We start from the raw sequence: 27,782 nt of genomic DNA on the forward strand, positions 1-27,782 counted from the left end.
CCATAAAAATCGTCAAACTTAGGAAAGCTTTATGGCTTGGTACTGTGGAGTAGAAAGACATGGGTACCCATTTTAGATTCGGGAGAATGTGTACTTTCCAAAAATATATGACTTTCTGGGGTGAATGTACTTTTTACTAGCTTTATCCCACATGTAATGATGTAAATGTTGATTTTGCAGAAGCTGAAATGACAGAAATGACAGTACATAAGGGTATATGTTCACATTGGGGCCCCTACATGCCACATACTTAGGTAAACCTATACATATTGGGCATCAAACTGTTCAGTAGACCTCTGGGATTCATATTTAGGGTGTTTTGTCTTGGTACCTAATGACCTGTAGAAAATAAGATGCTGCATAATGGAAGTTTTGAGGTGATTTTTGGAAATGCCATAAAAATCGTCAAACTTAGGAAAGCTTTATGGCTTGGTACTGTGGAGTAGAAAGACATGGGTACCCATTTTAGATTCGGGAGAATGTGTACTTTCCAAAAATATATGACTTTCTGGGGTGAATGTACTTTTTACTAGCTTTATCCCACATGTAATGATGTAAATGTTGATTTTGCAGAAGCTGAAATGACAGAAATGACAGTACATAAGGGTATATGTTCACATTGGGGCCCCTACATGCCACATACTTAGGTAAACCTATACATATTGGGCATCAAACTGTTCAGTAGACCTCTGGGATTCATATTTAGGGTGTTTTGTCTTGGTACCTAATGACCTGTAGAAAATAAGATGCTGCATAATGGAAGTTTTGAGGTGATTTTTGGAAATGCCATAAAAATCGTCAAACTTAGGAAAGCTTTATGGCTTGGTACTGTGGAGTAGAAAGACATGGGTACCCATTTTAGATTCGGGAGAATGTGTACTTTCCAAAAATATATGACTTTCTGGGGTGAATGTACTTTTTACTAGCTTTATCCCACATGTAATGATGTAAATGTTGATTTTGCAGAAGCTGAAATGACAGAAATGACAGTACATAAGGGTATATGTTCACATTGGGGCCCCTACATGCCACATACTTAGGTAAACCTATACATATTGGGCATCAAACTGTTCAGTAGACCTCTGGGATTCATATTTAGGGTGTTTTGTCTTGGTACCTAATGACCTGTAGAAAATAAGATGCTGCATAATGGAAGTTTTGAGGTGATTTTTGGAAATGCCATAAAAATCGTCAAACTTAGGAAAGCTTTATGGCTTGGTACTGTGGAGTAGAAAGACATGGGTACCCATTTTAGATTCGGGAGAATGTGTACTTTCCAAAAATATATGACTTTCTGGGGTGAATGTACTTTTTACTAGCTTTATCCCACATGTAATGATGTAAATGTTGATTTTGCAGAAGCTGAAATGACAGAAATGACAGTACATAAGGGTATATGTTCACATTGGGGCCCCTACATGCCACATACTTAGGTAAACCTATACATATTGGGCATCAAACTGTTCAGTAGACCTCTGGGATTCATATTTAGGGTGTTTTGTCTTGGTACCTAATGACCTGTAGAAAATAAGATGCTGCATAATGGAAGTTTTGAGGTGATTTTTGGAAATGCCATAAAAATCGTCAAACTTAGGAAAGCTTTATGGCTTGGTACTGTGGAGTAGAAAGACATGGGTACCCATTTTAGATTCAGGGGAATGTGTACTTTCCAAAAATATATGACTTTCTGGGGTGAATGTACTTTTTACTAGCATTATCCTACATATAATGATGTAAATGTATTTATTTTGCAGAAGCTGAAATGATAGATCATATGGGGGTATGTTCTCATTGGGGCCCCTACATGCCACATACTTAGGTAAACCTATACATATTGGGCATCAAACTGTTAAGTGGGCCCCTGGCGTTCATATTTAGGGTGTTTTATCTTGGTACCTAATGCTATGTGGGAGATAATATGCTGGAAACTGGAAGCTTTGAGTGGATTTTTGGATATGTTATCAAAATTGCCAACTTTAGGAAAGCTTTGCGGCTTGGTACTGTGGAGTAGAAAGACATGGGTACCCATTTTAGATTCGGGGGAATGTGTACTTTCCAAAAATATATGGCTTTCTGGGGTGAATGTACTTTTTACTAGCTTTATCCCACATGTAATGATGTAAATGTTGATTTTGCAGAAGCAGAAATGACAGTACATATGGGTGTATGTTCACATTGGGGCCCCTACATGCCACATACTTAGCTAAATCTATACATATTGGGCATCAAACTGTTCAGTTGACCCCTGGCATTCATATTTAGGGTGTTTTATTTGGTTACTTTATGACCTTTAGGAGTTAAGATACTATAGACTGGAAGCTTTGAAGCGATTTTAAAAAAAATTCACAAATTTTGATAAAAACCAATAACTTTAGGAAAGCATTACGACTTGATAGTTTGGAGTAGACAGACAGTTGTGCCTATTCTGGATTCCCCAGAATCTCTTCTTTCTAAAAATGTAAAATTTTCTGGGATAAACTTTCTGTTAGCGGAATTTTTGGCCTTAAAATCTAAAGTATGCAGCTTTCTGGAGCAGTGCTTTGGAAATTTGGTAATGTACTGCTGGGAGTTTTTGACCTATACATGTGAGAAATCTCCATAAAACTATATATATTTGGTATTGGCACATTCAGGAGACATGGGACTTTCAAAATCAGGTGTATTTTCATGCATAAAATAATTTTTGTTTCTGGTATGTGTGTTTATATTATGGAAAATATAATTTTTTTTCATTTTTTAGACATTTAGAAGCCTATATCTTGTTACAAAATTGGAATTACACAAAAATTCTACCATATTTTAAAAGCTTAGGTTGTCCTGAAAAAAACAATATATTGTTTTCCTGGGTAAACTAAAAGTTCCCCCAAGGAAAGGCCCCTAAAGCGAAACAGTGCAAAATGTTCAAAAACTGTCTGGCAGTAGAAGTTCCGCTTTGTTCAAAACGGCTGGCAGTGAAAGGGTTAAGGACCAAGATTCTTAAATCATTTATGCAGTGGTGAGGGCTGTTAAAATGGTTCCCTACTGGTGTGTCCAGTTTTTTATTTGTTATAGAAAGCGGTGGTGTGTATTTTTCTTTTTAAGGGTTTGACAAGTCTCTCCTATATACAGTCCTCTACAGAGAGCAATAGAGGTTTCTATTAAATTTGAACTAGAATAAATTTGTTTGTAACAGTGGCATAAAAAAATCTTAGGAAATGCTCAGCATAGGGTTGCCACCTTTCTAAATTAATTGTACCAGCTAGTGGGGGCAGTTATATAAAGATGTGAAGGTACAAAGCATGGACAGAAGCAGGGCAGGTTATGGAGAGAATCAGGGAAGAAAAACCATAATATAGACAGAGCTGCTCGGATGAGTAGTGAAACGTCTTCAATGATTACCAAACAAGTCCAGTTGCTTTAAATTTATTTAACTAGATATACCATGACCTGGATGAATGAAAATCTTCATAGACATAATATAGACAGAAAAACTACTTTGCATGCTGCACTGCACTTTGTTAAGTAAATGAGCCCTATAGAATAGAAAGTGTATGCAAGCAATTGGTAGTGGGGCTAAAGGTGCTATGGCAGTAGGGACCAGGTTAAGGGCTGCTGAAGCTAAGGGTTAATATCTGAATAAGGCAAGCAAAATTGCATGACTATGAAAGCAGGAAGGAGATGGCAGAATTGTGTCCCAATATTACTGTAAATTACCTACCACCTCAGAAGATAAAGGCCACAGATTAGCAAAAATAATAGGGGTGTAAGCAAGTATGCTAGTCGAATGTTGAATGAAGAGCCGATAACAGTTACTTTATTATAGTATCCATAGAACAAGAGGGAGTTTTCCAGCAAACCCTGTGTGAAAATCAGATATAAGATGAGCTTATATAACAGAGAGAGAGAGAATAAAGTATATTAATGGGAGATAAACAATGTCTACTGTCATATGTAGATGACACTGAGGCTGAGGGGTAGTTGCTGATAGACCTGATAACAGGGCAGTATTTACCATGTAGGCACTTGAGGGCCTGTGCCTAGGGCGGCAGCTTTAGGGGGCAACCACCGAGTAGGAAATAAAAAATTTTCCTTAAAAAAATCTTTCCTGCAACCACCAGAAACATTTAAACATTAAATCTGGCAGCAGAGGAGGAGGGATGAAGGGTAGGGGCTCCGTGTTACTCTGTGTATAGAAGTGTGCACCGTGCTTGACCAACAGTCATGCCATTTCAGGGGGATGCTTCAGTCAAATGTTGTAGTAGATGAATGGTTTGTTGGTGGGCCCCCTGTCCTGGTGGGCCCTTGGCAAATGCCCCTTTTGGCCATCTATTAAAATGGCTCTGGGTGTTAGTGATAGGGAAATATAAAGCAGAGATTAGGGGTGCACCATTTATAATTTTTGAATTTGGTAAAATTTGGAAGCACCGACAAAACATTTGTATGGAAGACTAAGCTGAATCCAAACCCAAGTTGATAAATTGTACAAAACTGTCTGAAGCGAACCCTAAAAAAAAGGTTCATGTACGAACACAGTACAAAATGTATATTTTGCTCAGCAATATATTCCATATTTTCAGCATACCCCTAAAGAGAGCAATGGAATTACCAGGAGATCCAAGCTTCTTTTTAAGTAGCATCAAGAATGCCTAATTATGCGTCTACACCATCACTATAGTCCATAAGTGAATATATCTGGTGGTAAGTCCAGGGTTACCCTGGCATATTGGATAGATTGCCTTAACTGGCATGTGCCTAGTATACTGGATGTTAATGCTCTTAGTAATGTTACACACTCCAAATTTGCAAATGATGCAATCCCTGGTAGGTGTGGGTTGTGTGTGCTGGGTTTACTTGGATGGGTTGAACTTGATGGTCTTTTTTCAACCCTATGTAACTATGTAATGCTACAGTGCCTGCCAAGATCTGCAAATGATTTGACCAAATCTGCATCCATATTAGCACCCTGTGCTGCAAATTGCAACAGGTGCTACACTATAGAAAAAAACACATTATGGCCAATTCACTAAAGGTCGATAACGCTTACTGCATGCTTTTTGCATTACAAAGCATGCAATATATACAGTGGCTTGCAAAAGTATTCGGCCCCCTTGAACTTTTCCACATTTTGTCACATTACAGCCACAAACATGAATCAATTTTATTGGAATTCCACGTGAAAGACCAATACAAAGTGGTGTACACGTGAGAAGTGGAACGAAAATTATACATGATTCCAAACATTTTTTACAAATAAATAACTGCAAAGTGGGGTGTGCGTAATTATTCAGCCCCCTGATTCAATACTTTGTAGAACCACCTTTTGCTGCAATTACAGCTGCCAGTCTTTTAGGGTATGTCTCTACCGGCTTTGCACATCTAGAGACTGAAATCCTTGCCCATTCTTCTTTGCAAAACAGCTCCAGCTCAGTCAGATTAGATGGACAGCGTTTGGGAACAGCAGTTTTCAGATCTTGCCACAGATTCTCGATTGAATTTAGATCTGGACTTTGACTGGGCCATTCTAACACATGGATATGTTTTGTTTTAAACCATTCCATTGTTGCCCTGGCTTTATGTTTAGGGTTGTTGTCCTGCTGGAAGGTGAACCTCCGCCCCAGTCTCAAGTCTTTTGCAGACTCCAAGAGGTTTTCTTCCAAGATTGCCCTGTATTTAGCTCCATCCATCTTCCCATCAACTCTGACCAGCTTCCCTGTCCCTGCTGAAGAGAAGCACCCCCAGAGCATGATGCTACCACCACCATATTTGACAGTGGGGATGGTGTGTTCAGAGTGATGTGCAGTGTTAGTTTTCCGCCACACATAGCGTTTTGCATTTTGGCCAAAAAGTTCCATTTTGGTCTCATCTGACCAGAGCACCTTCTTCCACATGTTTGCTGTGTCCCCCACATGGCTTGTGGCAAACTGCAAACGGGACTTCTTATGGTTTTCTGTTAACAATGGCTTTCTTCTTGCCACTCTTCCATAAAGGCCAACTTTGTGCAGTGCACGACTAATAGTTGTCCTATGGACAGATTCCCCCACCTGAGCTGTAGATCTCTGCAGCTCGTCCAGATTCACCATGGGCCTCTTGGCTGCATTTGTGATCAGCGCTCTCCTTGTTCGGCCTGTGAGTTTAGGTGGACGGCCTTGTCTTGGTAGGTTTACAGTTGTGCCATACTCCTTCCATTTCTGAATGATTGCTTGAACAGTGCTCCGTGGGATGTTCAAGGCTTTGGAAATCTTTTTGTAGCCTAAGCCTGCTTTAAATTTCTCAATAACTTTATCCCTGACCTGTCTGGTGTGTTCTTTGGACTTCATGGTGTTGTTGCTCCCAATATTCTCTTAGACAACCTCTGAGGCAGTCACAGAGCAGCTGTATTTGTACTGACATTAGATTACACACAGGTGCACTCTATTTAGTCATTAGCACTCATCAGGCAATGTCTATGGGCAACTGACTGCACTCAGACCAAAGGGGGCTGAATAATTACGCACAACCCACTTTGCAGTTATTTATTTGTAAAAAATGTTTGGAATCATGTATGATTTTCGTTCCACTTCTCACGTGTACACCACTTTGTATTGGTCTTTCAAGTGGAATTCCAATAAAATTGATTCATGTTTGTGGCTGTAATGTAACAAAATGTGGAAAGGTTCAAGGGGGCCGAATACTTTTGCAAGCCACTGTAAATACTGATTCATCAAAGTCATTTCGCATGCGTTAAGACGCATATTGCAAAGCGTTATTTCTATTGCACTGCGTTAATTAGCGAATAGAAATAGTACTAACGCATGATTCACAAACGCATATGAAGCGTTAAATATGCAAAATATTGCTTTAATCTGTGCGAATATTAACACCTACTTGGGGTAGGCGGTACTTAAAGAACAATGCGGTTCGTGAGCATTTGGCAACACAACATGGAGTTTGCAGTTGGATTTTGCAGTTGGATTTTTTCAAGTATGTGATCGTCCTAGAGTGATGCATCTTCCAGTTGTCAGGGAAATGGTAATTTTCAGAACAGTAGTTTTCAGAAAGTGATGGTTACATGCGTAATTTTGCGCGCTAATATCACACGCAACGAAATATATCGCACGTGGCAGAAAATACCGCTTGAAATTGCTCATCGCCAGATAAATAACGCAAAGAACATAGCTTCTTAATTATGACAAGTGTCCTTTTAGTGAATCGAGCGTTAAGTCGCAAAAAAAAGAAGTGATAACATTTTTAACGCTTGATATAAATAGCACTCGTTTTATCGACCTTTAGTGAATCAACCCCGTTGTGTCCAAAATGAGCCCTTATATCCACAGAAAGAAAACACATAATGATTACAGCCATAACCCAATACACTGAAAGCAGGGTTCCTTTCTCTATGTGTATTGCTATGCCATTATTTGCTTCCACCTCTTTAATATGAAAAATGTTTTTTTTTATAAATACAATAATTATAAAATTAAAAGGGCTTTACTCACTTCTCCTGTAAATATATCCAAGAAAACACTTCTGTGGGATTGGTTGTAAGAAGAGACAGGATGGTCACATAACAGCACTGGAAATGGGAGAAATACAGTTAGATGGAACTCTGCCATTGAGCAAGCAATGTATTCATGTAAATTAACTTTAGATCTTGAGATCACTATAGCATTTGATATTATTTTTGTGCAAGAAGGCATCCAAGCCACTCAAGGCATTAATAGAATCTGCCATCAAAACAGCACCCAGCAGGGCATTCTACAACCTCACTGCCATTAAGAAGTGACCTTCTCTGACTTAAGAGAAAGTTTGGTTCCGCAGTTCTGAAGCGGGGACCTCTGGCTCTTTGTTCTTCGCTATGTGAAAAAAGATCCCCCGCTATTTGTCTATAATGTCCTCTAATATACTTGTAAGGAGTAATCATGTACCATTGCAACTTCCTTTTCTCCAAATAAATCAACCCCAGCCTTACCCAGGATTGATAAAGAGGCAAAATGGCGCTTTCAACCCCTCAAATGAATGCTTTGATTTAAAGCATTTTAAAGCTTTGTTTTCCAGTTTAGTCACATCTCTCTGTAAAGTGGCAACATCCTGTATGGAATTTATAGTTATGCACAATTTAGTATCATCATCAAAAACAGAGACAATACTTATAATGACCACATCCAGGTCATTAATAATCAAGTTAAAAAGCAAAGGGCCAAGGACAGACTCCTGCAATACTCCATTAACAACACCAGTCTAAAAATGTCTACAGTGTTCCATTTACTACCACTCTCTGCAATCTATTCTTCACCAAGTTCTCTATCCAAGTACAAACATTATGTTTCAGGCCAATACTACTTAATGGAACCATTAACCTTCTGTGTGTTACTGTATCAAATGCTTTAGCAAAGTCTAAGTAGATCACATCCACTGCCATCCCAATATTTGGGCTTTTGCTCATCTCCTCATTGACATTGGTGATTTGCAAAGTATTCCAGCATCAAATCCTTTATTACCCTTTCTAATAGATTCTAATAGATCTGACGTCAAACTAACAGGCCTATAATTTTCAGGCTGAAAACAGGATCTTTTTTTGAATAATGGCACCACTTTAGCAATTTGACAACCTCTTGGCACCATGCCAGACATAAAACAAACATGGAAAAAAAAGTAAAGAGGTTTGGCAGTCACCGAGCTGAGATTTATAATTTATATTCAGTTGCAGATGTAGAATGTGTAAAACATTTACTAGAACTTAAGTACCCAAGGACGAAGGAAAATTTTAAAAAACATCATAACTCCTTGTCTTAGAGAAAAAGAAGTAAAGGTTCACCGTGCCATTCAAACTACACATGTCTGACCTTGGGACTGCAGGCTGTCGTTAGATAACATGGTGGGAATTATGACCAGACCACTTGTAAGGAAGAGAGATAAAATATTCAACAGGATCAGGAATCGCAGGATCAGAAAATACGAGCAGATGCCAGAGCCAAACTTTCCTGCACAGAATTATGGGAGTAAAAATTTCAAACAGTTATATAACAAATATGGTAACAGGTAAGTTAAATCTTTGTCCAAAAGAAACATAAGTAATGTCTAATATATCCAAAAGAAAGCCAAAAAATTACTTTTCAAAGTCATCTTCAAGTTGAAGAAGAAATTACTTGATTTTTGTGAGGCAATTGGACCAGTCCTTAGATTGCCTTGTACTAAGGGGTAATTTCAGCAACTTTCAACAAATGCTTTGACCAGGGCAATGTAAGGGCTGCTTGGAGTGGGGGCCAAAAAGGGAACAGAAACTAGCATAAAAGCAATTGATAACAGGAAACACATTTTATTTAGGCACAAGCAGGTTAAACAAGGCAGGAATGTAGGTACTAAAACAGGCAGCATAGGTAAGATAAACAATTAGACAATGGTAAAAAGGCAGAAAGACAATGATGAAGGCAGTATGAACACCAGGCAGTACTTAACCAAGAGACCAGTCTGTGGTGGGCTTGTGAAGGTAAAGCCAGGGCGATGTTAAGTACATTTGAATGATAAGGAAAGAAAGCCTTTTAAAAATTGAGGTAAAAATTGAGTATTAGTAGCCAGTTTACTTAATTCTATGGCATACTAGCTGACATAACAAATGCAGAGTGGATATAGCAAATCGAAACGACAGGCAGGCACTCCGGATCTCAAATCAAAGCCTTAATGTAGCTAAAATATTAAAGTAAAAGCAATATAGTTTATTTAGATTTACACATAATGCTACAAAGCCTTACGCTTTTTGTACCCAGAAGGGTACTTAGTCATAGACTGAATAACAAAGCAAAGATAGCCAATCGCGTTTCAAAAAGGTTGACCAATCGCAATGTACATATAATTAAAGTTAATTAAGTGACGATTGTGGTTTAAAAAATTTAAAAAGAAAAGCACATGTGTTAAAGTACATAGGATTTTTTGAGAGTATGGTATCCACCATAAGGCACAGTTTATTCTAAGAGGAACATATCTAATATTAAGCACAATAATTTTTAAAGAATGGTATCCACCATTAGGCACAATAATTTTAAAGAAATGGTATACACCATTAGGCATAACCATTTTTTATAAATGTTATCCACCATTAGGCATAATACATTTTTAAAAATTTGGTATTCACTGTTAGGCACATTGTTTTTAGAAAGATGGTATCCACCATGATTCTAGAGCAACAGCATCCACCGTTAGGCATAATAATTTTTGTGAATGATTTCTCAATTAGACATAGCTTGAAACATCATAGTCATAATTTAGACCTTCCAGTTGTCTTGTGTGTAGGTAAAAAAATCCATTTTTTTAATTTTTTTTATTAAGACATTAGTGATATTACCTACGCGAGGGTTTGGGATTATTCTATCTATGCCAGTAACCATTAAATTGGATAATGATCTATTAGAGCATTCAGAAAAGTGTCTAGCTACAGTTGTGCTGCATTTCTCATCTGTAATATTCAAAATATGCTCTCAAATACTGTATTTTTATTTCCTACTTGTTTGGCCTACATATTGGTTACGACATTTCTTACAAGTCAAAAGATATATAACATATTTGGTATTACAGTTTATAGAAGACAATCTATTGCCTAAAGTTTCTGTCCTTCTAGTCACGAATTTATAGCCTTTATTCAGAGTTTGTCTGAAGAATAATTAAATTTTTATCCACAATTTTCTTTATTTCGTTATATTGAGGACTGAAGGTAAGTATACAAGATAAAGCTGTAGAAATATCAGTTAATACCTCTTTTTTATTATCCCAAGGGTTTTCTTTATCAGTGTTGAGTAAATCAATATTAGTATAATCACTTTTATATCTTTGAAAATTTATAAGGGCTGATTCACTAAGGTGCGTTAAAATGAGCGCTATTTATAGCGTGCATTAAAAATGTTATCGCGTCTTAACGCACGATTCACTAAAAGGATACTTGTGTTAATTTAGACATGATGCTGTTGTTATTTAAGTCGCGAAGACTATTTTCGTGCAGTATTTGACGCAATGCGCACTAATTAACGCAGCGCGCACAAATTGCCAAAAATTGCAAAAAAACGCAAGCCATATTAGCCATACACGCCATTACTTTCGGAAAAACACTGTTCTGAAAATGACCATTTTCCTGCAAACTGGAGGATGCATCACTCTGGGGCCAACACATACTTGAATAAATCACACTGCAAAGTCCATATTGTGTTGCCAAAAGCTCATGAACTGTAGTTTTCTATAATTTTCGCACAGACTAATGCGATATTTAGTGCATCTAAGGGGCTGATTTACTAATCCACGAATTCGGATCCGAATGGGAAAAATTCGGATTGGAAACAAACATTTTGCGACTTTTTCGTATTTTTTGCGATTTTTTTCGTCGCTGTTACGACTTTATCGTAAATTGTCTCAACTTTTTCGTAGCCGTTACGACTTGTGCGAAAAGTCACAACTTTTTCGTAGCCATTACGATTTGCTCGTATATTGTCGCGACTTTTTCGTATTGAGCGCTCGTAAATGGCGGGCAAAACTTTCAGACTTTGCATGATTTTGGAAGCCTCCCATAGGACTCAATGGCACTCTGCAGCTCCAACCTGGCCCAAAAAAAATGACGATACTGAAGCTTGAATGAATCCGAAACTTTTGTACTCGGCGCGAAGGCTACGAAAAAGTCGCGACAATTCGTGCAAGTCGTAACGCTATGAAAAAGTCGCGACAATTTGCTAACATTCGTAACGGCTACGAAAAAGTCGCGACAATTTACGAAAAAAACGCAAAATACCAATCATTGTGAAAAAAAACACATTCAGACACCTTCGGACCGTTCATGGATTAGTAAATCAGCCCCTAAGTGTTTGTGAATCATACGTTAGTATTATTTCTGCGCGCTAATTAACCAAATGCATTAAAATTAAAGCATTCAGTTGCACGCTATTTAACGCACGCAATATGCGACAACGCATGCGATAATACTTTAGCGAATCGTTTGGTTTTTTTCGCGTCAATTTAAACGCAAACAAGCATGCAATAACGCTTATCTCACTTTAGTGAATCAACCCGTTGGTCTTTTTGTGGCTACTGCTATTTGGAAAGCTTGATTCAAGATATTTGATGCATACCCCCTTTCACTAAGGGGCTGATTTACTTACCCACGAACGGGTCGAAATGAGTCCGATTGCGTTTTTTTGTAATGATCGGTATTTTGCGATTTTTTCGTATTTTTTGCGATTTTTTCGGCTTCTTTACGAAATTTTCGTTACCAATACGATTTTTGCCTAAAAACGCGAGTTTTTCGTAGCCATTACGAAGGTTGCGTAAAATCTGGCGATTTTTCGTAGCGTTAAAACTTGCGCAAAAAGTTGCGCTTTTTTCGTAGCGTTAAAACTTACGCGAAACTTTGCACCTTTTAAGTTTTAACGCTACGAAAAATGCGCAACTTTTCGCGTAAGTTTTAACGCTACGAAAAAAGCGCAACTTTTTACGCAACTTTCGTAATGGCTACGAAAAACTCGCGTTTTTACGCAAAAATCGTATTGGTAACGAAAAATTCGTAAAGAAGCCGAAAAAATCGCAACAAATACGAAAAAGTCGCAAAATGTTCGTTTTCAAGTCGGAACTTTTCCAATTCGGGTCGGATTCGTGGGTTAGTAAATCAGCCCCTTAGTCTTACAAATAAATCTTTTGATCTTTTCTGTATAAAGCCTTCTTCTTTTGAACAAAAAGCAAAAAGGAATCAAACAGCTCCTGGCAGCATTTGAAAACTGCTGTGAATTTAATGGCAATGTCAGTACACTACATGTTTCGGGCAGAGCCCTTTCCCCATCACAGAGAAGGGCTCTGCCCGAAACATGTAGTGTGCTGACACTGCCAATAAATTCACTGCAGTTTTCAAATGCTCCCTGGAGCTGTTTGATTCCTTTTTGCTTTTTGATCTTATGATATACTGTTGAGGTGGCTCACAGACACCTGGAATCTGCAGCCGTATACTTCTGAGTATTTGTGCTGAACTATAACCCAAAAATTTCTTCTTTTGAACAAATGCACCTTAAGCATAAAAATTGGCTATACAGTATATTGTGAATTAAGTGTTGTGGGTGACTGGATTTAGCATTTAATATTGTATTAGCATAGCATTCTTTTTGAAAAATAGTGGTGGTGATACGTTCATTATCTGTGGATAAAGTGATGTCTAAATAATTGAGAGAAACTGAGTTTTTAAACTGTAAGGCTTCTTGAAGCAGGTGGTCCAATTCCAACTCAAAAGAGATTATAGGATTTTTATCAAGAATTTATAAGAATCTGTGGGCCCGATTCACTAAAGTGCGATAAAACGTGCGCTATTTTTAGTGTGCGCTAAAAATTTTACCGCGTCTTAATTTTGGCGAGTTTTCGCACGATTCACTATAAGCATACTTGCGCTTTTTAATGCGCGGTATTTCATGCGATAGCTTTGTCGCGAAAAATAGTTTATTTGCCAAAAACCCCCCCAAAAAACTATAAAAATCTAAGTAAGAAAAAAAAAAAGAAGTGCTAGAGATAATTCATCATTTAAGAATATTTAGCCAAATACTTAGGGGTCCGTTTGCTAAAGTGGCTTAAATTAAGTGGGAGATTTTAGACACAGAATAAATGGCAAATATGTTATGGGCACTTTATTAAACGGGGACAAATATAATATTGCAATTATTCTGGCAACAAAACATTGGATTGGCAGTTATCACACTCGCCAGAAAATACGCTACGTACTAATTAACGCAAGTTTTACTATGCAGCAAAATGGGCTAAAGACAAAATTGTTGCCAGAATATTTGCAAACATTTAACCCATATAGTATATTGATGCTGTTACTGCTAAATGTAAGAGTGTAGGGGAAACTACATGAAAGTATAGAATACCATATCAAGGAAGGATAAATAATGAGACATTACTCAGTTCAAAAGTATAAAAATCTTAAATTTTACTATAATAAAAGCTTAAAATAAAAATAAAAAATGGGGAAGGAAAAAAAACTTAGGGCTTGCTGCCCTTGAGTTCCTCAAAGTCCCTCCTCAGTTCGGACACTTCCCCCCGGAGCTGTGCCAGCTCAGCCCTCATATTGTCCAGGTCCTCCTGCATGGACCGACGTGATGGGCCTTCGTCGGCAGGAGAACCTGGTTGCTGGCATCCGGGGGGCTGGGAGGGGAACTCAAGGGCCGGGGAAACTGGGGACAAACTGGGGGAGGAGTAAAGGGGGGGGTGTCCGGGGCCTCCATGGCCTCCTCGGCCTCGGGGACCTCCTCCGCCTCGTCAGAGTCTGGGGCCTTGCTGTGTCCTGGGGCCTGGCTGGGTCCTGGGGCCTCTGGGGCCGGAGGTCGAGCCTCGTGGGCCGGTTGTCGGGCCTCTGGGGCCGGAGGTCGGGCCTCGTGGGCCGGTTGTCGGGCCGCTGGGGCCGGTAGAGCCTGCTGGGCCGGTAGAGGCTGGAGGGCCTGGGGTTGGGCCTGGGGAGGAGGTGCCAGCTGAAGTTCTGTGAAATAGTATTGCAAGATGTTATTTTGTGTAATATATTATATATATATACAGTGGTGTGAAAAACTATTTGCCCCCTTCCTGATTTCTTATTCTTTTGCATGTTTGTCACACTTAAATGTTTCTGCTCATCAAAAACCGTTAACTATTAGTCAAAGATAACATAATTGAACACAAAATGCAGTTTTTAAATGAAGGTTTACGTTATTAAGGGAGAAAAAAAACTCCAAATCTACATGGCCCTGTGTGAAAAAGTGATTGCCCCCCTTGTTAAAAAATAACAACTGTGGTTTATCAATTTCAATTTTCAATTTCAATATCAATTTCTGTAGTCACCCCCAGGCCTGATTACTGCCACACCTGTTTCAATCAAGAAATCACTTAAATAGGAGCTACCTGACACAGAGAAGTAGACCAAAAGCACCTCAAAAGCTAGACATCATGCCAAGATCCAAAGAAATTCAGGAACAAATGAGAACAAAAGTAATTGAGATCTATCAGTCTGGTAAAGGTTATAAAGCCATTTCTAAAGCTTTGGGACTCCAGCGAACCACAGTGAGAGCCATTATCCACAAATGGCAAAAACATGGAACAGTGGTGAACCTTCCCAGGAGTGGCCGGCCGACCAAAATTACCCCAAGAGCGCAGAGACAACTCATCCGAGAGGCCACAAAAGACCCCAGAACAACATCTAAAGAACTGCAGGCCTCACTTGCCTCAATTAAGGTCAGTGTTCACGGCTCCACCATAAGAAAGAGACTGGGCAAAAACGGCCTGCAAGGCGCAAACCACTTTTAAGCAAAAAGAACATTATGGTTCGTCTCAATTTTGCTAAAAAACATCTCAATGATTGCCAAAACTTTTGGGAAAATACCTTGTGGACCGACGAGACAAAAGTTGAACTTTTTGGAAGGTGCGTGTCCCGTTACATCTGGCGTAAAAGTAACACAGCATTTCAGAAAAAGAACATCATACCAACAGTAAAATATGGTGGTGGTAGTGTGATGGTCTGGGGTTGTTTTGTTGCTTCAGGACCTGGAAGGCTTGCTGTGATAGATGGAACCATGAATTCTACTGTCTACCAAAAAATCCTGAAGGAGAATGTCCGGCCATCTGTTCGTCAACTCAAGCTGAAGCGATCTTGGGTGCTGCAGCAGGACAATGACCCAAAACACACCAGCAAATCCACCTCTGAATGGCTGAAGAAAAACAAAATGAAGACTTTGGAGTGGCCTAGTCAAAGTCCTGACCTGAATCCTATTGAGATGTTGTGGCATGACCTTAAAAAGGCGGTTCAAGCTAGAAAACCCTCAAATAAAGCTGAATTACAACAATTCTGCAAAGATGAGTGGGCCAAAATTCCTCCAGAGCGCTGTAAAAGACTCGTTGCAAGTTATCGCAAACGCTTGATTGCAGTTATTGCTGCTAAGGGTGGCCCAACCAGTTATTAGGTTCAGGGGGCAATTACTTTTTCACACAGGGCCATGTAGGTTTGGATTTTTTTTCTCCCTAAATAATAAAAACCCTCATTTAAAAACTGCATTTTGTGTTTACTTTTGTTATCTTTGACTAATAGTTAAATGTGTTTGATGATCAGAAACATTTTGTGTGACAAACATGCAAAAGAATAAGAAATCAGGAAGGGGGCAAATAGTTTTTCACACCACTGTACATTCATACACCATCATAAATAACGGGGCCCCTCACAACAACATTTTTTGGGCCTCCCACGCCCCCAATGGCCCCTCCCCCTGTGAACCCTCACATCAATACAAAGGACACACAGACATTGTTAGCCAGGGCCCCCTAAAACATTCGTGGCCCTTCCCCAAATGACTCATACTATGGGCCGCTCCCTGCTGCTTCCCCCCTGCTTTAAACTTATTTATGCATATGTATTTGAAAATAGACGTGTATATATATATATATATATATATATATACAATAGGAAGTGCTGGGAAGCTGCACACCATAAGGAACAATAACACCTGGGTGCCTGTGGCAAAACAAAATCTAGACAGGCATGGGGTGACAGCACACACAGGATTTTGACAAGGAGTCACAAAGATGTGAAATAATATTCAGAGGTTTATTGTGAGCAACGTTTCAGTTCCTCACTGGCATTATGGTTGAACGTGATGGACGTATGTCTTTTTTCAACCCAACTTACTATGTTACTATGTTACTTTCATCATCCCTGACATTTCTTACATTTGTACCTTTAGTTCAAATTACTTGCTAAATCTTTTACTGAACGTATACTGTAAAAGCATAATAAAGTACAATAATTACCTTCTGCAATTTCAGCAACCAGTTCTGGGCTCCTGCGCTTGAGGTCGGACCACAGACGCCGGAGCTGGCGGGGGTCCACATCAAGGGCAAACCTGGCGAGCAAACCCTCTCTTAGCTCGCCCAGGATTGCCCTCTTTCTCTCGTGGACCCCTAAGTCCCCCAGCGGTGGGTGGTCATATCCTGCACGCAGGAACACGCTGATAATGTAGCGCCTCTCCCCTGGTAGCAAGTCAGAAACCCCAGGCATCTCCTCTCAGTTTGGTGGCTGCAGGCTCAATGACACAAAATGGCCCCAAGTCGCACATGTCACGAGATTACAAAATCGCCACAAAATGTCCGCAAGTTGCGAGATTACAAAATCGCGATAAAAAAAACATCGCCAAAATATACATAGTAATGTATTTTGCGCAAAAAAATATTTGCCGCTATAGTACTGTATATTTTGGCGACAACATATTCACCGCTATAGTACTGTATATTAGTAGCGAAATTCCATACATGCCAAGACTTTAGTAAAATTGAGTAAAAAGACACATACTTGAATAAATAACACTGTAAGTCCATATTTTATTGCAAAAAACTCATTTACTGTACTTTTGTATAATTTTTCGCCTGCCTGTAGTAGGTGTTAATTTTCGCAAGCCGAATGCGATATTTAGCGCGCAAAAGTTATAGTGAATCATGCGATCGTATACTTTTCAGCGCGGAAATTAACGCATGAGGTAAAACTAGCGCGAGAAATACCGCATGCGAAAATGGCGATTTATCGCACGCGATAATACTATGGTGAATCAGGCCCTGTGTCTGATAATTGCCTATAAGCTTCCATTAGATAATCATTTTTATTGAGTATAACTATTTGACCTCCCTTAACTAAGTAAAGAACTTTTTTGATTTGTTTAACACGATCACAGATATTAAAGTACTTGATAAAAATCCTATAATCTCTTTTGAGTTGGAATTGGATAACCTGCTTCAAATAAAAATGATGTGAATACATTGATCATTTTCTACAACCACTAGTTTTTAGGCTACCCAGCTATCTAAAAGACAGTGGACATTTAATACACGCTTTGAATAATTTCCATTGGAAACAAGGAGACTACAAGTGGGCCTCAATTGGTGTAGTGTGCTTATACTCATGTATACCCCATCAACTAGGTCTAGAAGCAATAAATTATCATCTCATTCACTACAGCACTTACAATGATAATTTTAAAAGTCGTTCACTTTTGGTTAACACATATTTTTTTCTATTTTGATAGAAAATATTACTTACAGTGTTGGGGCACCGCCATGGGTGTGAAATTTGCAAAATTTGCACCCTCATATGCAAACCTTTTTTTAGGATGGTGGGAGGAACAGCACATCTTTAATAATAACACACATTTCGAACACTTTAAATATTATAGTCGTTTCATAGACGATATCATTATGATATGGTCTGGTACACCTGACCAGTTTAAGGAATTCATTTCAATATTAAATACATAGAATTTGAAATTTACCTTTGAGATAAACTCAGTTTCTCTCAATTATTTAGACATCACTTTATCCACAGATAATGAACATATCACCACCACTATTTTTCGAAAAGAATGCTCTGCTAATACAATATTAAATGCTAAATCCAGTCACCCACAACACTTAATTCACAATATACTGTATAGCCAATTTTTACGCTTAAGGCCCATTTGTTCAAAAGAAGAAGACTTTATACAGAAATCAAAAGATTTATTTGAAAGACTTAGTGAAAAGTGGTATACATCAAATATTTTGAAACAAGCTTTCCAAAGAGCAGTAGTAACAACAAGACCAAAGGGTTGATTCACTAAGGTGCGTTAAAACGAGCGCTATTTATATCATGCGTTAAAAATGTTATTGCATCTTATTTTTTGTGTCTTAACGCACAATTCGCTAAAAGGATATTTGCGTTAATTTAGATGCGATGCTGTTTGCGTTATTTAAGTCATGAAGACTATTTTCGTGTGGTATTTGACACAACACGCGCTAATTAATGCAGCGCGCACAAACTGTCGCCACATGCAAAAAAACGCACGCCATATTAGCCATACACGACATTACTTTCGGAAAACTATAGTTCTGAAAATTACCATTTCCCTGCAAACTGGAGGCTACATCACTCAAGGGCCAACACATACTTGAATAAATCACACTGCAAAGTCCATATTGTGTTGCCAAAAGCTCATGAACTGTACTTTTCTATAATTACCGCCTGCCCCAAGTAGGTGTTAATTTTCGCACAAACTAATGCGATATTTAACGCGTCTAAGTGTTTGTGAATCACGTGTTAGTATTATTTCTGCGCGAGAATTAATGCAATGTGTTTAAATTAACGCATTCGGTTGCGCGCTATTTAACGCACGCGATATGCGACTTAACACATGCGATAATACTTTAGCGAATCGCGGGGGTTTTTTTTCGCGTCAATTTTAACACAAAAAAACATGCGCTAGCGCTTATCGACCTTTAGTGAATCAACCCTCAAATCTTTTCATATAAAAAGTGATTGTACTAATATTGATTTACTCAACACTGATAAAGAAAACCCTCGGGATAATAAAAAACAGGTATTAACTGATATTTCTACAGCTTTATCTTGTATACTTACCTTCAGTCCTCAATATAATGAAATAAAGAAAATTGTGTATAAAAATGTAACTATTCTTAAAACTGATCCCACATTGAGACAAATTCTGAATAAAGGCTATAAATTTGTGACTAGAAGGACAGAAACTTTAGGCAGTAGATTGTCTTCTAGCCTCATCCAATCAAACAGACCAACTAAAACGTGGTTATCTACTAAAGGAATGTTTGGATGCGGCTCAAGACAATGTATTACATGTAACTTCATAACTAAAACAAAATCCTTCATTTCAACAGTCACTCAAAAAACGTATCAAATTAAATATTATATAAACTGTAATACTTTTTTTTTTTTTTTTTTTTTAAATGCTTTTATTTTCCTTTTTTCCAAACAAGTAAAACAAATATAAAAGAGGGGGAGAGAGAAGGAGGAAGAAAGAGAGGGGAAGAAAGGTTGGTAGAGAGTTTGCACATTTGATCGCATTGGGGTTAGTGAGACATAAGGGGTCAGTATGGTAAGTTCGAGGTGTCTACTGTTCTAGGCAGGGGGTCCCCTTCCACATCCAGCCATGGTTGCCATACTTTATCAAACTTTGCTGGGCATCCTCTGGCAAAGTATGTCAATTTAATGGAGGGTAGGGCTCCATTGATGAGCTTAATCCATTGCTTTTTCCGGGGAGGTTTGGGTCCCATCCAGCGGAGTATAATACATTTCCGAGCATAGTAGAGTAGGGATCAGGCAAACAGTCTAGAGGCAATGATTCCTACTTGGTCTTCCAGGATGCCGAGTAGGCAGGCATGTGGTGAGAGGAGGGGAGGATAGGCAAGGTGACTTGACATATGCGTGGTGATATCTTTCCAGAAATCCTGGATCATGGGGCAGTTCCAGATCATATGCAAAAAGTTTGCTTGGTCTGTTTGGCATCTATGACACTTGTCAGTCTCTCTGCGGCCAATTTCCTTTAGCCTGACTGGAGTGTAGTAGATCTGCATCAGAAATTTGTATTGAATTAGCCTATCTCTTGAGGATATCAAAAAGTGGTATAAGTTCTCTGTTACCTCCTCCCATTGCTCATCTGTTAAGTCGTCCAGCATTGATCTCCATTTGAGGTAAGTTCTGTGGAAGGGGGCCTGCGAAGCTGAGTTCAATAGGGAGTAAAGCCTAGACACCAGCTTGGGGGGGTATTCCTGAAACAACAAATTTTCTATGGGGTAATTCTCATAGACTAAGGATGTTTCCCGGAATTGGTCCACAAATGCCTCCCTCAGCTGTAAATATTGATACAGTTTAACATCAGTCAGTAAGGGTCTGCTTCTAAGATCAGTGTATGTGGGGAACATGTTCTCCTCAAGTATATCCTTGAGCCTTTTTATACCTGCTATAGGCCAAATTTGGAATTGGGGCAGTTGCGTAAAGTGAATTAGATTATTATTGTTCCAGAGGGGGAGCCTGGGTGAGAGCAGTGGTGGGTCTATACCTAGTTTGCGCAATGCCATGAGTCACAGTCTGTGCGTGAGCTTTATAATAGGGGTAGTATGTTGTATGTCTCCTTGTGTTCGGTATGGGGCGTTTTCCATGGCTTCAACTGAGCCCAGTATTGTGGCTTGTAATGCCATATTTGGGTTTTCAGCATCTGGGGCAAGCCACCAGTGGGTGTAAGCCGCTTGGGAGGCAATATAGTACGTTTGGAGGTTGGGTAATCCCAGCCCTCCTCTTTCTTGAGGGGCACATAGAGTCTCTTTGGCTATTCGTGGAGTTTTGTTGTTCCAGATAAAGGAGGTGGTAATTTTGTCTATTCGCAGAAAGAGTTTTTTGGGTAGGTATATGGGGGTGTTACGAAGTACATATAAAAACTTTGGAAGGAAAATCATTTTGAATAAAGTCACCCTTCCCCAGAGTGTAAGTGGGAGTCGCTGCCACACCTCTACTGTTCTGGCATAATGTTGGATTATGGGTTGTAGATTTAATGCTATATATTGGGATAGGTCCTTATGTATACGAATGCCCAAATATTTGAATGAGTCGGCTAGTTGTAGGTCGGGATGTGGAGGTATGATGGGGGTTGCTGGTTGATCAATTGGAAAGATGACGGATTTCCTCCAATTCACCTTGAGCCCTGAGTGTGTACCATAGGTTTGTATCAGTTCCATCGCTATTTGCAGAGAGGGTCCTGCATCCTGGAGATACAAGAGCACATCGTCTGCATATAACAACATTTTTTCCCCCACTTCCCAGAGTTTAAGTCCTTTGTAGTTTGCTGCTTTCCTTACAGCAATTGCTAGTGGTTCGACCGCTAGGGAAAAGAGGAGGGGGGACAAGGGGCATCTCTGTCTTGTTCCTCTGTGCATAGTGATGGTCGAGGATAGGATTCCATTGACTCTCACCCTAGCCGTGGGTTCTTTATATAGGCGCTTAAGCCAGTCTATGAATTCTCTGCCTATATTGTAGTGTGGCAGCAACTCCCATAAGTAGGTCCATTCGACTGAGTTGAAGGCCTTTTCCCAATCTATAGAAAGTATTGCTCTGTTCCCAACATTCTCATGTGTGACTTGCAAGTTGGTGTATAGCCGCCTGATGTTGATGTCAGGGGCTTTCTGTGGCATAAATCCTGCCTGATCCGGCTCTATTAATGTGGTTATTACTTTAGAGAGACGTGTGGCTAGTACTTAGTTAAGGTAGTTGGATTGGTGGTTGTCTAGTGTGGGGAAGGGGATTGTGGAGAGATATCCTCGGATTTGATCAGCTGTGGCTCCCCCTCTGGAAGTGTATAGGTTAGCATAGTATACAGCAAATTCGTCGGCTATAGCCTTTGGGTTGCTAATATTTCTACCATCAGTTGTTGCTATCCTTGCTACTGTTACTGTCTCTTTTGGAAGTTTCGCTAGCCTAGCTAGGAGCTTACTGTTTTTCTCACCTTGGTCAAATATTCTTTGTTGGGTATAAAGGAGTTGTTTTTTGGTAAGTTCCACCTGTTTCAGTGTTAAAGCCTGTTCTGCAGATTGAATTGCTTGGTATGCATTATCTGTGGGTTGGACTGTGTAGTCATTCTGCGCTTGCATTAAATTAGCCTCTAGGAGATCAACCTCCTCTTGGCGTTGCTTGCAGTGGCATTTAATAGCTTGTATCAGTTTGCCGTATAACTGCCTTAGAGGCATCCCAGAGGATATCTGGGGTGGTAGAGTTGGTGTTCTCCTCCCAATACTGTATCGTGGCTTCATTGCTGGTTTCAAGTATATTGGGTATTTTAAGCCAGATTGGGCTGAGGCGCCAAATTCTAGATTGTGTAGGGGCTTGGGTGTCTAAGGTGAGTTGGAGGGGGGAGTGGTCTGAGAGCATTCTGGGTAAGTACACAGCCCCTACCACCAGTGGGGTAAAGTCTTGGGATACCAAGGCTAGGTCTATGCGGGTAAGTGTTTTGTGAGTCACTGAGTGGCATGAATGGGCTTTGTCCCTAGGGTGTTTGAGTCTCCATATATCTTTTAGCATCATGGCTTCTGACCACCTGGAGAGAGTGGAGTGTGCGGTTTGCCCTATAGGTATTTTGTCTAACTGTGGGTTCATAACCATATTAAAGTCTCCTATTATGCACAGGGGCGCAACTGGCAGTTCAAGCAGTTTGTTCATAACAACATTTAGTGTACCCAAAGTGAGAGGGGGAGGAACATACAAGGAGCATAGCATTAGGGTAACTTCATATATTTTGCAATGTATAGCGAAAAATCGCTTTTGACAGCTAGACACACAAATGGGAGGCCCTTCCGTATTAATATAGAGACCCCTCTCGCATAGGAGGAGTAAGTGGAGTGGAAGGAGTGGGCTACCCAGTATTTTTTAAGTGCTAGTATCCTCTGCCCCTCCAGGTGGGTTTCCTGAAGACATATTATTGCGGGTGCGTCTTTTTTAGTTAGATAGTTAAATATAGATACTCTCTTGTATTTCGAGTTCATCCCCCTGACATTCCACGATATTAGCTTAATTAAGTTTGAAGACATTGTCTAGTATTGATAGCATAATTAGCAGCCTTTCAGTGAGCAATGCGAGCAAGGGAGGGTAGAAAGAGTAGAAAGAAAGGTATATAGGTAGGAAGTTAGAGTAAAGCATATCCCCAAAAACAGTCCCCCCACCCCTGCCCATCCCTTGAAACATGGGTGGGCTTTGTCCCAAAACCAAAAAATAGATGACACCGTGTCTCACTTGGGGTGAGTCCATAGGTGTCATAGTAATCTGTAACAGTGCTCAACTTGAGCTAACAAAACCAACTTGCTGCACTCGAGGTAGATGTCGTTACAGCTAGGGGGTCCCCTCTTGGTGGTCTTTAGTGGGCTGCCCTCCAGAAGCTGATTATAGAAGTTGTTGCTTGCTGCTTCTTACACCAGGTGTGCTTTGAGTGAGTGAGCTGGGCTAAGCTGTATCCGCAATATGGCTGTATCTTTTAACTCTGTGCCTTAGGTCAGCTTAGTAGATCATCGCGAAGGGCCTGGGTCCTTGTGTGATGGGCTGTTAGGCGGTCCCCCTCTGCGGCCTCTTTGGTCCAGCCATTGATCTGCCGCTGTTGGGGTAGTAAAGAAGAGTGTGCGCTGGCCATCTTGGACTCTAAGCCTTGCTGGGTATAACATAGCATAGACCAGTTGTTCATCTCTCAGGCGCTTTTTTACCGCTGTACAGGTGGCTCTTTGCTTCTGCACTGAGGGAGAAAAGTCTGGGTATATAGAAACAGTAGAGTTATTCACTGTGACTGGGCCATTGCGTCTGCTGGCTGCCAGTGCTGCATCTCTGTCGCGGAAATTTAGCAGTTTTGCCAGGACAGGCCTGGGGGGAGCACCGGGAGGAGTTTGCACCAAATTGTTTGATGAGAAATTGTTCTACATACGTTTCTGGGTGTTCACCTTCCTCCTTCTCTGGTAGGCCCACAATGCGTATGTTGTTTCTCCTGTGGCGGTTTTTCAAATCTTCCACGTAGGCCTGGGTCTGCCTGAGTTCCCTAAGGAGATTCTTCACCTCGTTAGACATTGGCCTAGTCATGTCTTTCAGGGTCCCGACCCGGGTCTCCACTTCCCCCACTCTTTCCCGGACATTTTGTAAATCTTGGCGCATTAGGGAAATGTCGACTTTGATTCCATCGACTCTTTCAGATAGAGTAGCCATTCTTGTATTGAGCGCTGCCGCATTGCTGTTTATAGCCGCTAGTACCTGTGACATCGTCGGCTCCGGTTCATCATCGGATCGTTCAGGTGCGGCGGCAGATAAGTCTGCCTGCAAGTCTGGGGGCCCTGCCGCACGGTCGGCGCCATGTTGGGGAGTACGCAGGTACTGCTCAAGTCGGTTTGCCGGCTCACCCCTCGCTTTGTTGCCGTTTCTACCCATTTTCAGATGTATCTGTCTTTACTGTTATTAAGGCAGCACCTCGGTTTGCAAAATTAGGCGTCCACTTTAGGATTTAGCAGGATAATTGCCGAGGGTAGCGGGAGCTGCTTAGAAGTAGGTCTTGTTACAGCACCATCTTGGACACGCCCTCCATAAACTGTAATACTTGATATGTTATATATCTTGTAAGAAATGTTGTAAACAATAAGTAGGCCAAACAAGTAGGAAATTAAAAATGCATTAGAGAGCATATTTTGAATATTACAGATGTATTACAACTGTAGCTAGACACTTTTCTGAATGCTTTTATATCCAATTTAATGGTTACTGGCATAGATAGAATAATCCCAGACCCTCGCGGAGGTAATATCACTAATACCTTAATAAAGAAAGAAGACAACCAGAAGGTCTAAATTTTGACTATGATGTTTTATGCTATGTCTAATTGAGAAATCATTCACAAGAATTATTATGCCTATATGTTATATGTACCTTCTGGCATGAAATACTATCATATATTGAATGTACACCCCTATTTCCCAATATACTATAACCAAGCTTGTGTCTACTGGGTATAACGGGTGACCTCAATATGAGAAATTATGAGAAATTATGTTATTTGCAGCTATTGTGCTATGCTAAAAAAAACTATTCTCTAAACTTTTAAGTTGAATAACCCTCCCTCTTTGGCATTCTGGAAGAAACGGATCAATTAAACTCTTCATAAACAAAAGCTGGTATATATATAAAAGTGTACCTAACTGTGCTGGGTGCCTGACTGCCTTTCTCCCCCAGGCACCCCCCCACGCACCCTTTTTCTTCTTCCTCTTTTCTTTCCTCTTTCTCTTCTCTTTCTCCTATTTTACCTCTCTCTTGTTGTAATAATTGTATATTTGAAAATCTTAAATAAAGAGTTAAAAAAAAAATTTGTGTTATGCCATGGAGTGCAGAAATTATCACACACCCGCAAGCTGGTTTTGGCTTTCTGACATAGTTGAGATGACACTGACAGATACCTTTATAAGGAAGAGGAACAGATTTAGATTATGGCCCGTATGTTTTATTTTTTAATGGGAAATTCAGTCTAAGATATATTTCTTATTGAATAAAGTGCAATTTTTAGCTTTTTTTTTATCCATGATAGTGCTCTACAACATTATTTACTGTTTATAATAAAAGAGGTGTACAGCTCCTTCAGTAAAACTGCAGCACATTTGCCTTGCAGGGGCACAGGTATGGTATCAAATAGCAAACTTAACAGAAAGCCTTGACTGAGCCTTGACTTTTTGTCACTGCCCCACTCTGCCTGCTCAGGAATACTTAATGCCTTTTTAATCCCCACAAAAAATGACAAACTTGACACTGAGCTGATTGAGCAAATTTACCACTGATCCGAACTAAGGTTCTTTCCCACAGTAAGCATAATGACAGAACTTCTTGCACTTTTTCCCAGGTGGCCTTAACATGAGAGTGCTGTTGTGCCCATGGCGTTGTACTGTCATTTCTTGTACTCCTCTTCTCCCTGTTGCAGAGAACAGGTATCCACTAAGGCTAAGGTCACACAGGGCAGAAACGAATGTTAATAGCATAAATGAATCCACAGTAAACTTGCAAGTTTGCTTGCACTGAAATGACAAAGTGTCTCTCAACATATCTATGTCCTTGAGGTCAAAGTCTTATGTGGGGTGTTTCTTCATCCATGTGTACTGTTTGGGGCCTATTTATCCAGCTGTGTACAAAGGAAACTATAAAATACACATCCATATCTAGGCATTGCCATAATTATCAAGCTGTGTATTGATTTTAGGTAATCACATAGCCCAGTGTAAAATGTCAGCATAGAAATCATTGTTCACTTTTAAAATGCTCTGTAAAAATTGGCACTTGAATGGATTATTATGTGTTGTTGGTAGTATATAATTATGGTGATTAGAAAGGGAAAATAACACTTTAGAACAGTGCTGTCCAACTTCTGCGGTGCCGAGGGCCGGATTTTCTCTCGCATACATGGTGGAGGGCCGCTAATGGAAGCCAGTTTTGACCACTCCCCCTTTAAACACCATCATTCATATGTGAAAGAATTATATTATGTCATATTAAGACGTACCCTAAAATCCATATGACTCCTCCTTCCCTGGGGGAGCAACCCCCAGCACATAATTACACACCTTAGGGACCATTTCATTGCTATTTACAACTGCTAACAAACTCCCAAAACAAACCCCAGGTTCACCTCCCTTAGGCAGCATAGGGTAGGCAGAGTATGGCACACACAGGCAGCACTCTGCCTGCCCTATGCTGCCTGTGTGTGCCATACTCTGCCTGCCCTACCCTGCCTGTGTGTGCTATACTCTGCCTTCCCTACCCTGCCTGCATGTGCCATACTCTGCCTGCCCTATGCTGCCTGTGTGTGCCATGCTCTGTCTGCCCTTCCCTGCCTGTGTGTGCCATACCCTCCCTGCCCTATGGTGCCTGTGTGTGCCATACTCTGCCTGCCCTACCCTGCTTGTGTGTGCCATATCCTCCCTGACCTATGCTGCCTGTGTGTGCCATACCCTCCCTTCCCTATGCTGCCTATGTGCCATACTCTGCCTACCCTATGCTGCCTACACAAAGGCAGCATAGACTAGGCAGTACATACAATGTCTGAGGTGTGAACAGGAGAACAATATGGGTGATTACAGCCTGAGCCTGAGGTGTGAACACTGCAGGGGGTAAACAATGCAGAGATTAGAAGGTGTGAACAGTACAGGGGATTAAATTTTTAAACAATACAGAGGGATTACAGCCTGAATCTGAGGTGAGAACCATGCATGGGGCCAGTTAAGCTCAGTACTGATACCATTTAAAGCTTACACAAAGGTAAACCATCAAAGCAGCCAGACAGGTGGGGGGCCACACAGAGGGGGGTCGCCAGTTGGACAGCACTGCTTTAGAAGATCCTTTTAACAGATGATCTAAAAGGTTGCAATGAATGGCACCAAATGACACACAATAGCATTATAAATAGGCCATTTAATTTACACAACTGATGTCTATTTTCTACAGCTTGATAAATAGGCCTCTTAAG

General features: G+C 40.2%; 1 protein-coding gene across 6 annotated transcripts in view; it reads right to left on the reverse strand.

The window, feature by feature from the left end:
* The window catches only part of tmc8 (transmembrane channel like 8), an 87,014-nt gene that overhangs the window by 21,234 nt on the left and 37,998 nt on the right, over positions 1 to 27,782 (reverse strand). For all 6 annotated transcript variants that reach the window (XM_031894634.1, XM_031894630.1, XM_031894632.1 and 3 more), the window contains 4 exons: positions 26,098 to 26,234; positions 8,802 to 8,939; positions 7,455 to 7,531; positions 3,698 to 3,837 (listed from right to left, as the gene is read on the reverse strand). In XM_031894634.1, the coding sequence (XP_031750494.1) occupies positions 3,698 to 3,837; positions 7,455 to 7,531; positions 8,802 to 8,939; positions 26,098 to 26,234 (492 nt within the window). The remainder of the gene's footprint in view (positions 1 to 3,697; positions 3,838 to 7,454; positions 7,532 to 8,801; positions 8,940 to 26,097; positions 26,235 to 27,782) is intronic.

This window comes from Xenopus tropicalis, chromosome 10, assembly GCF_000004195.4.
Source record: "Xenopus tropicalis strain Nigerian chromosome 10, UCB_Xtro_10.0, whole genome shotgun sequence".
NCBI lineage: Eukaryota > Metazoa > Chordata > Amphibia > Anura > Pipidae > Xenopus > Xenopus tropicalis.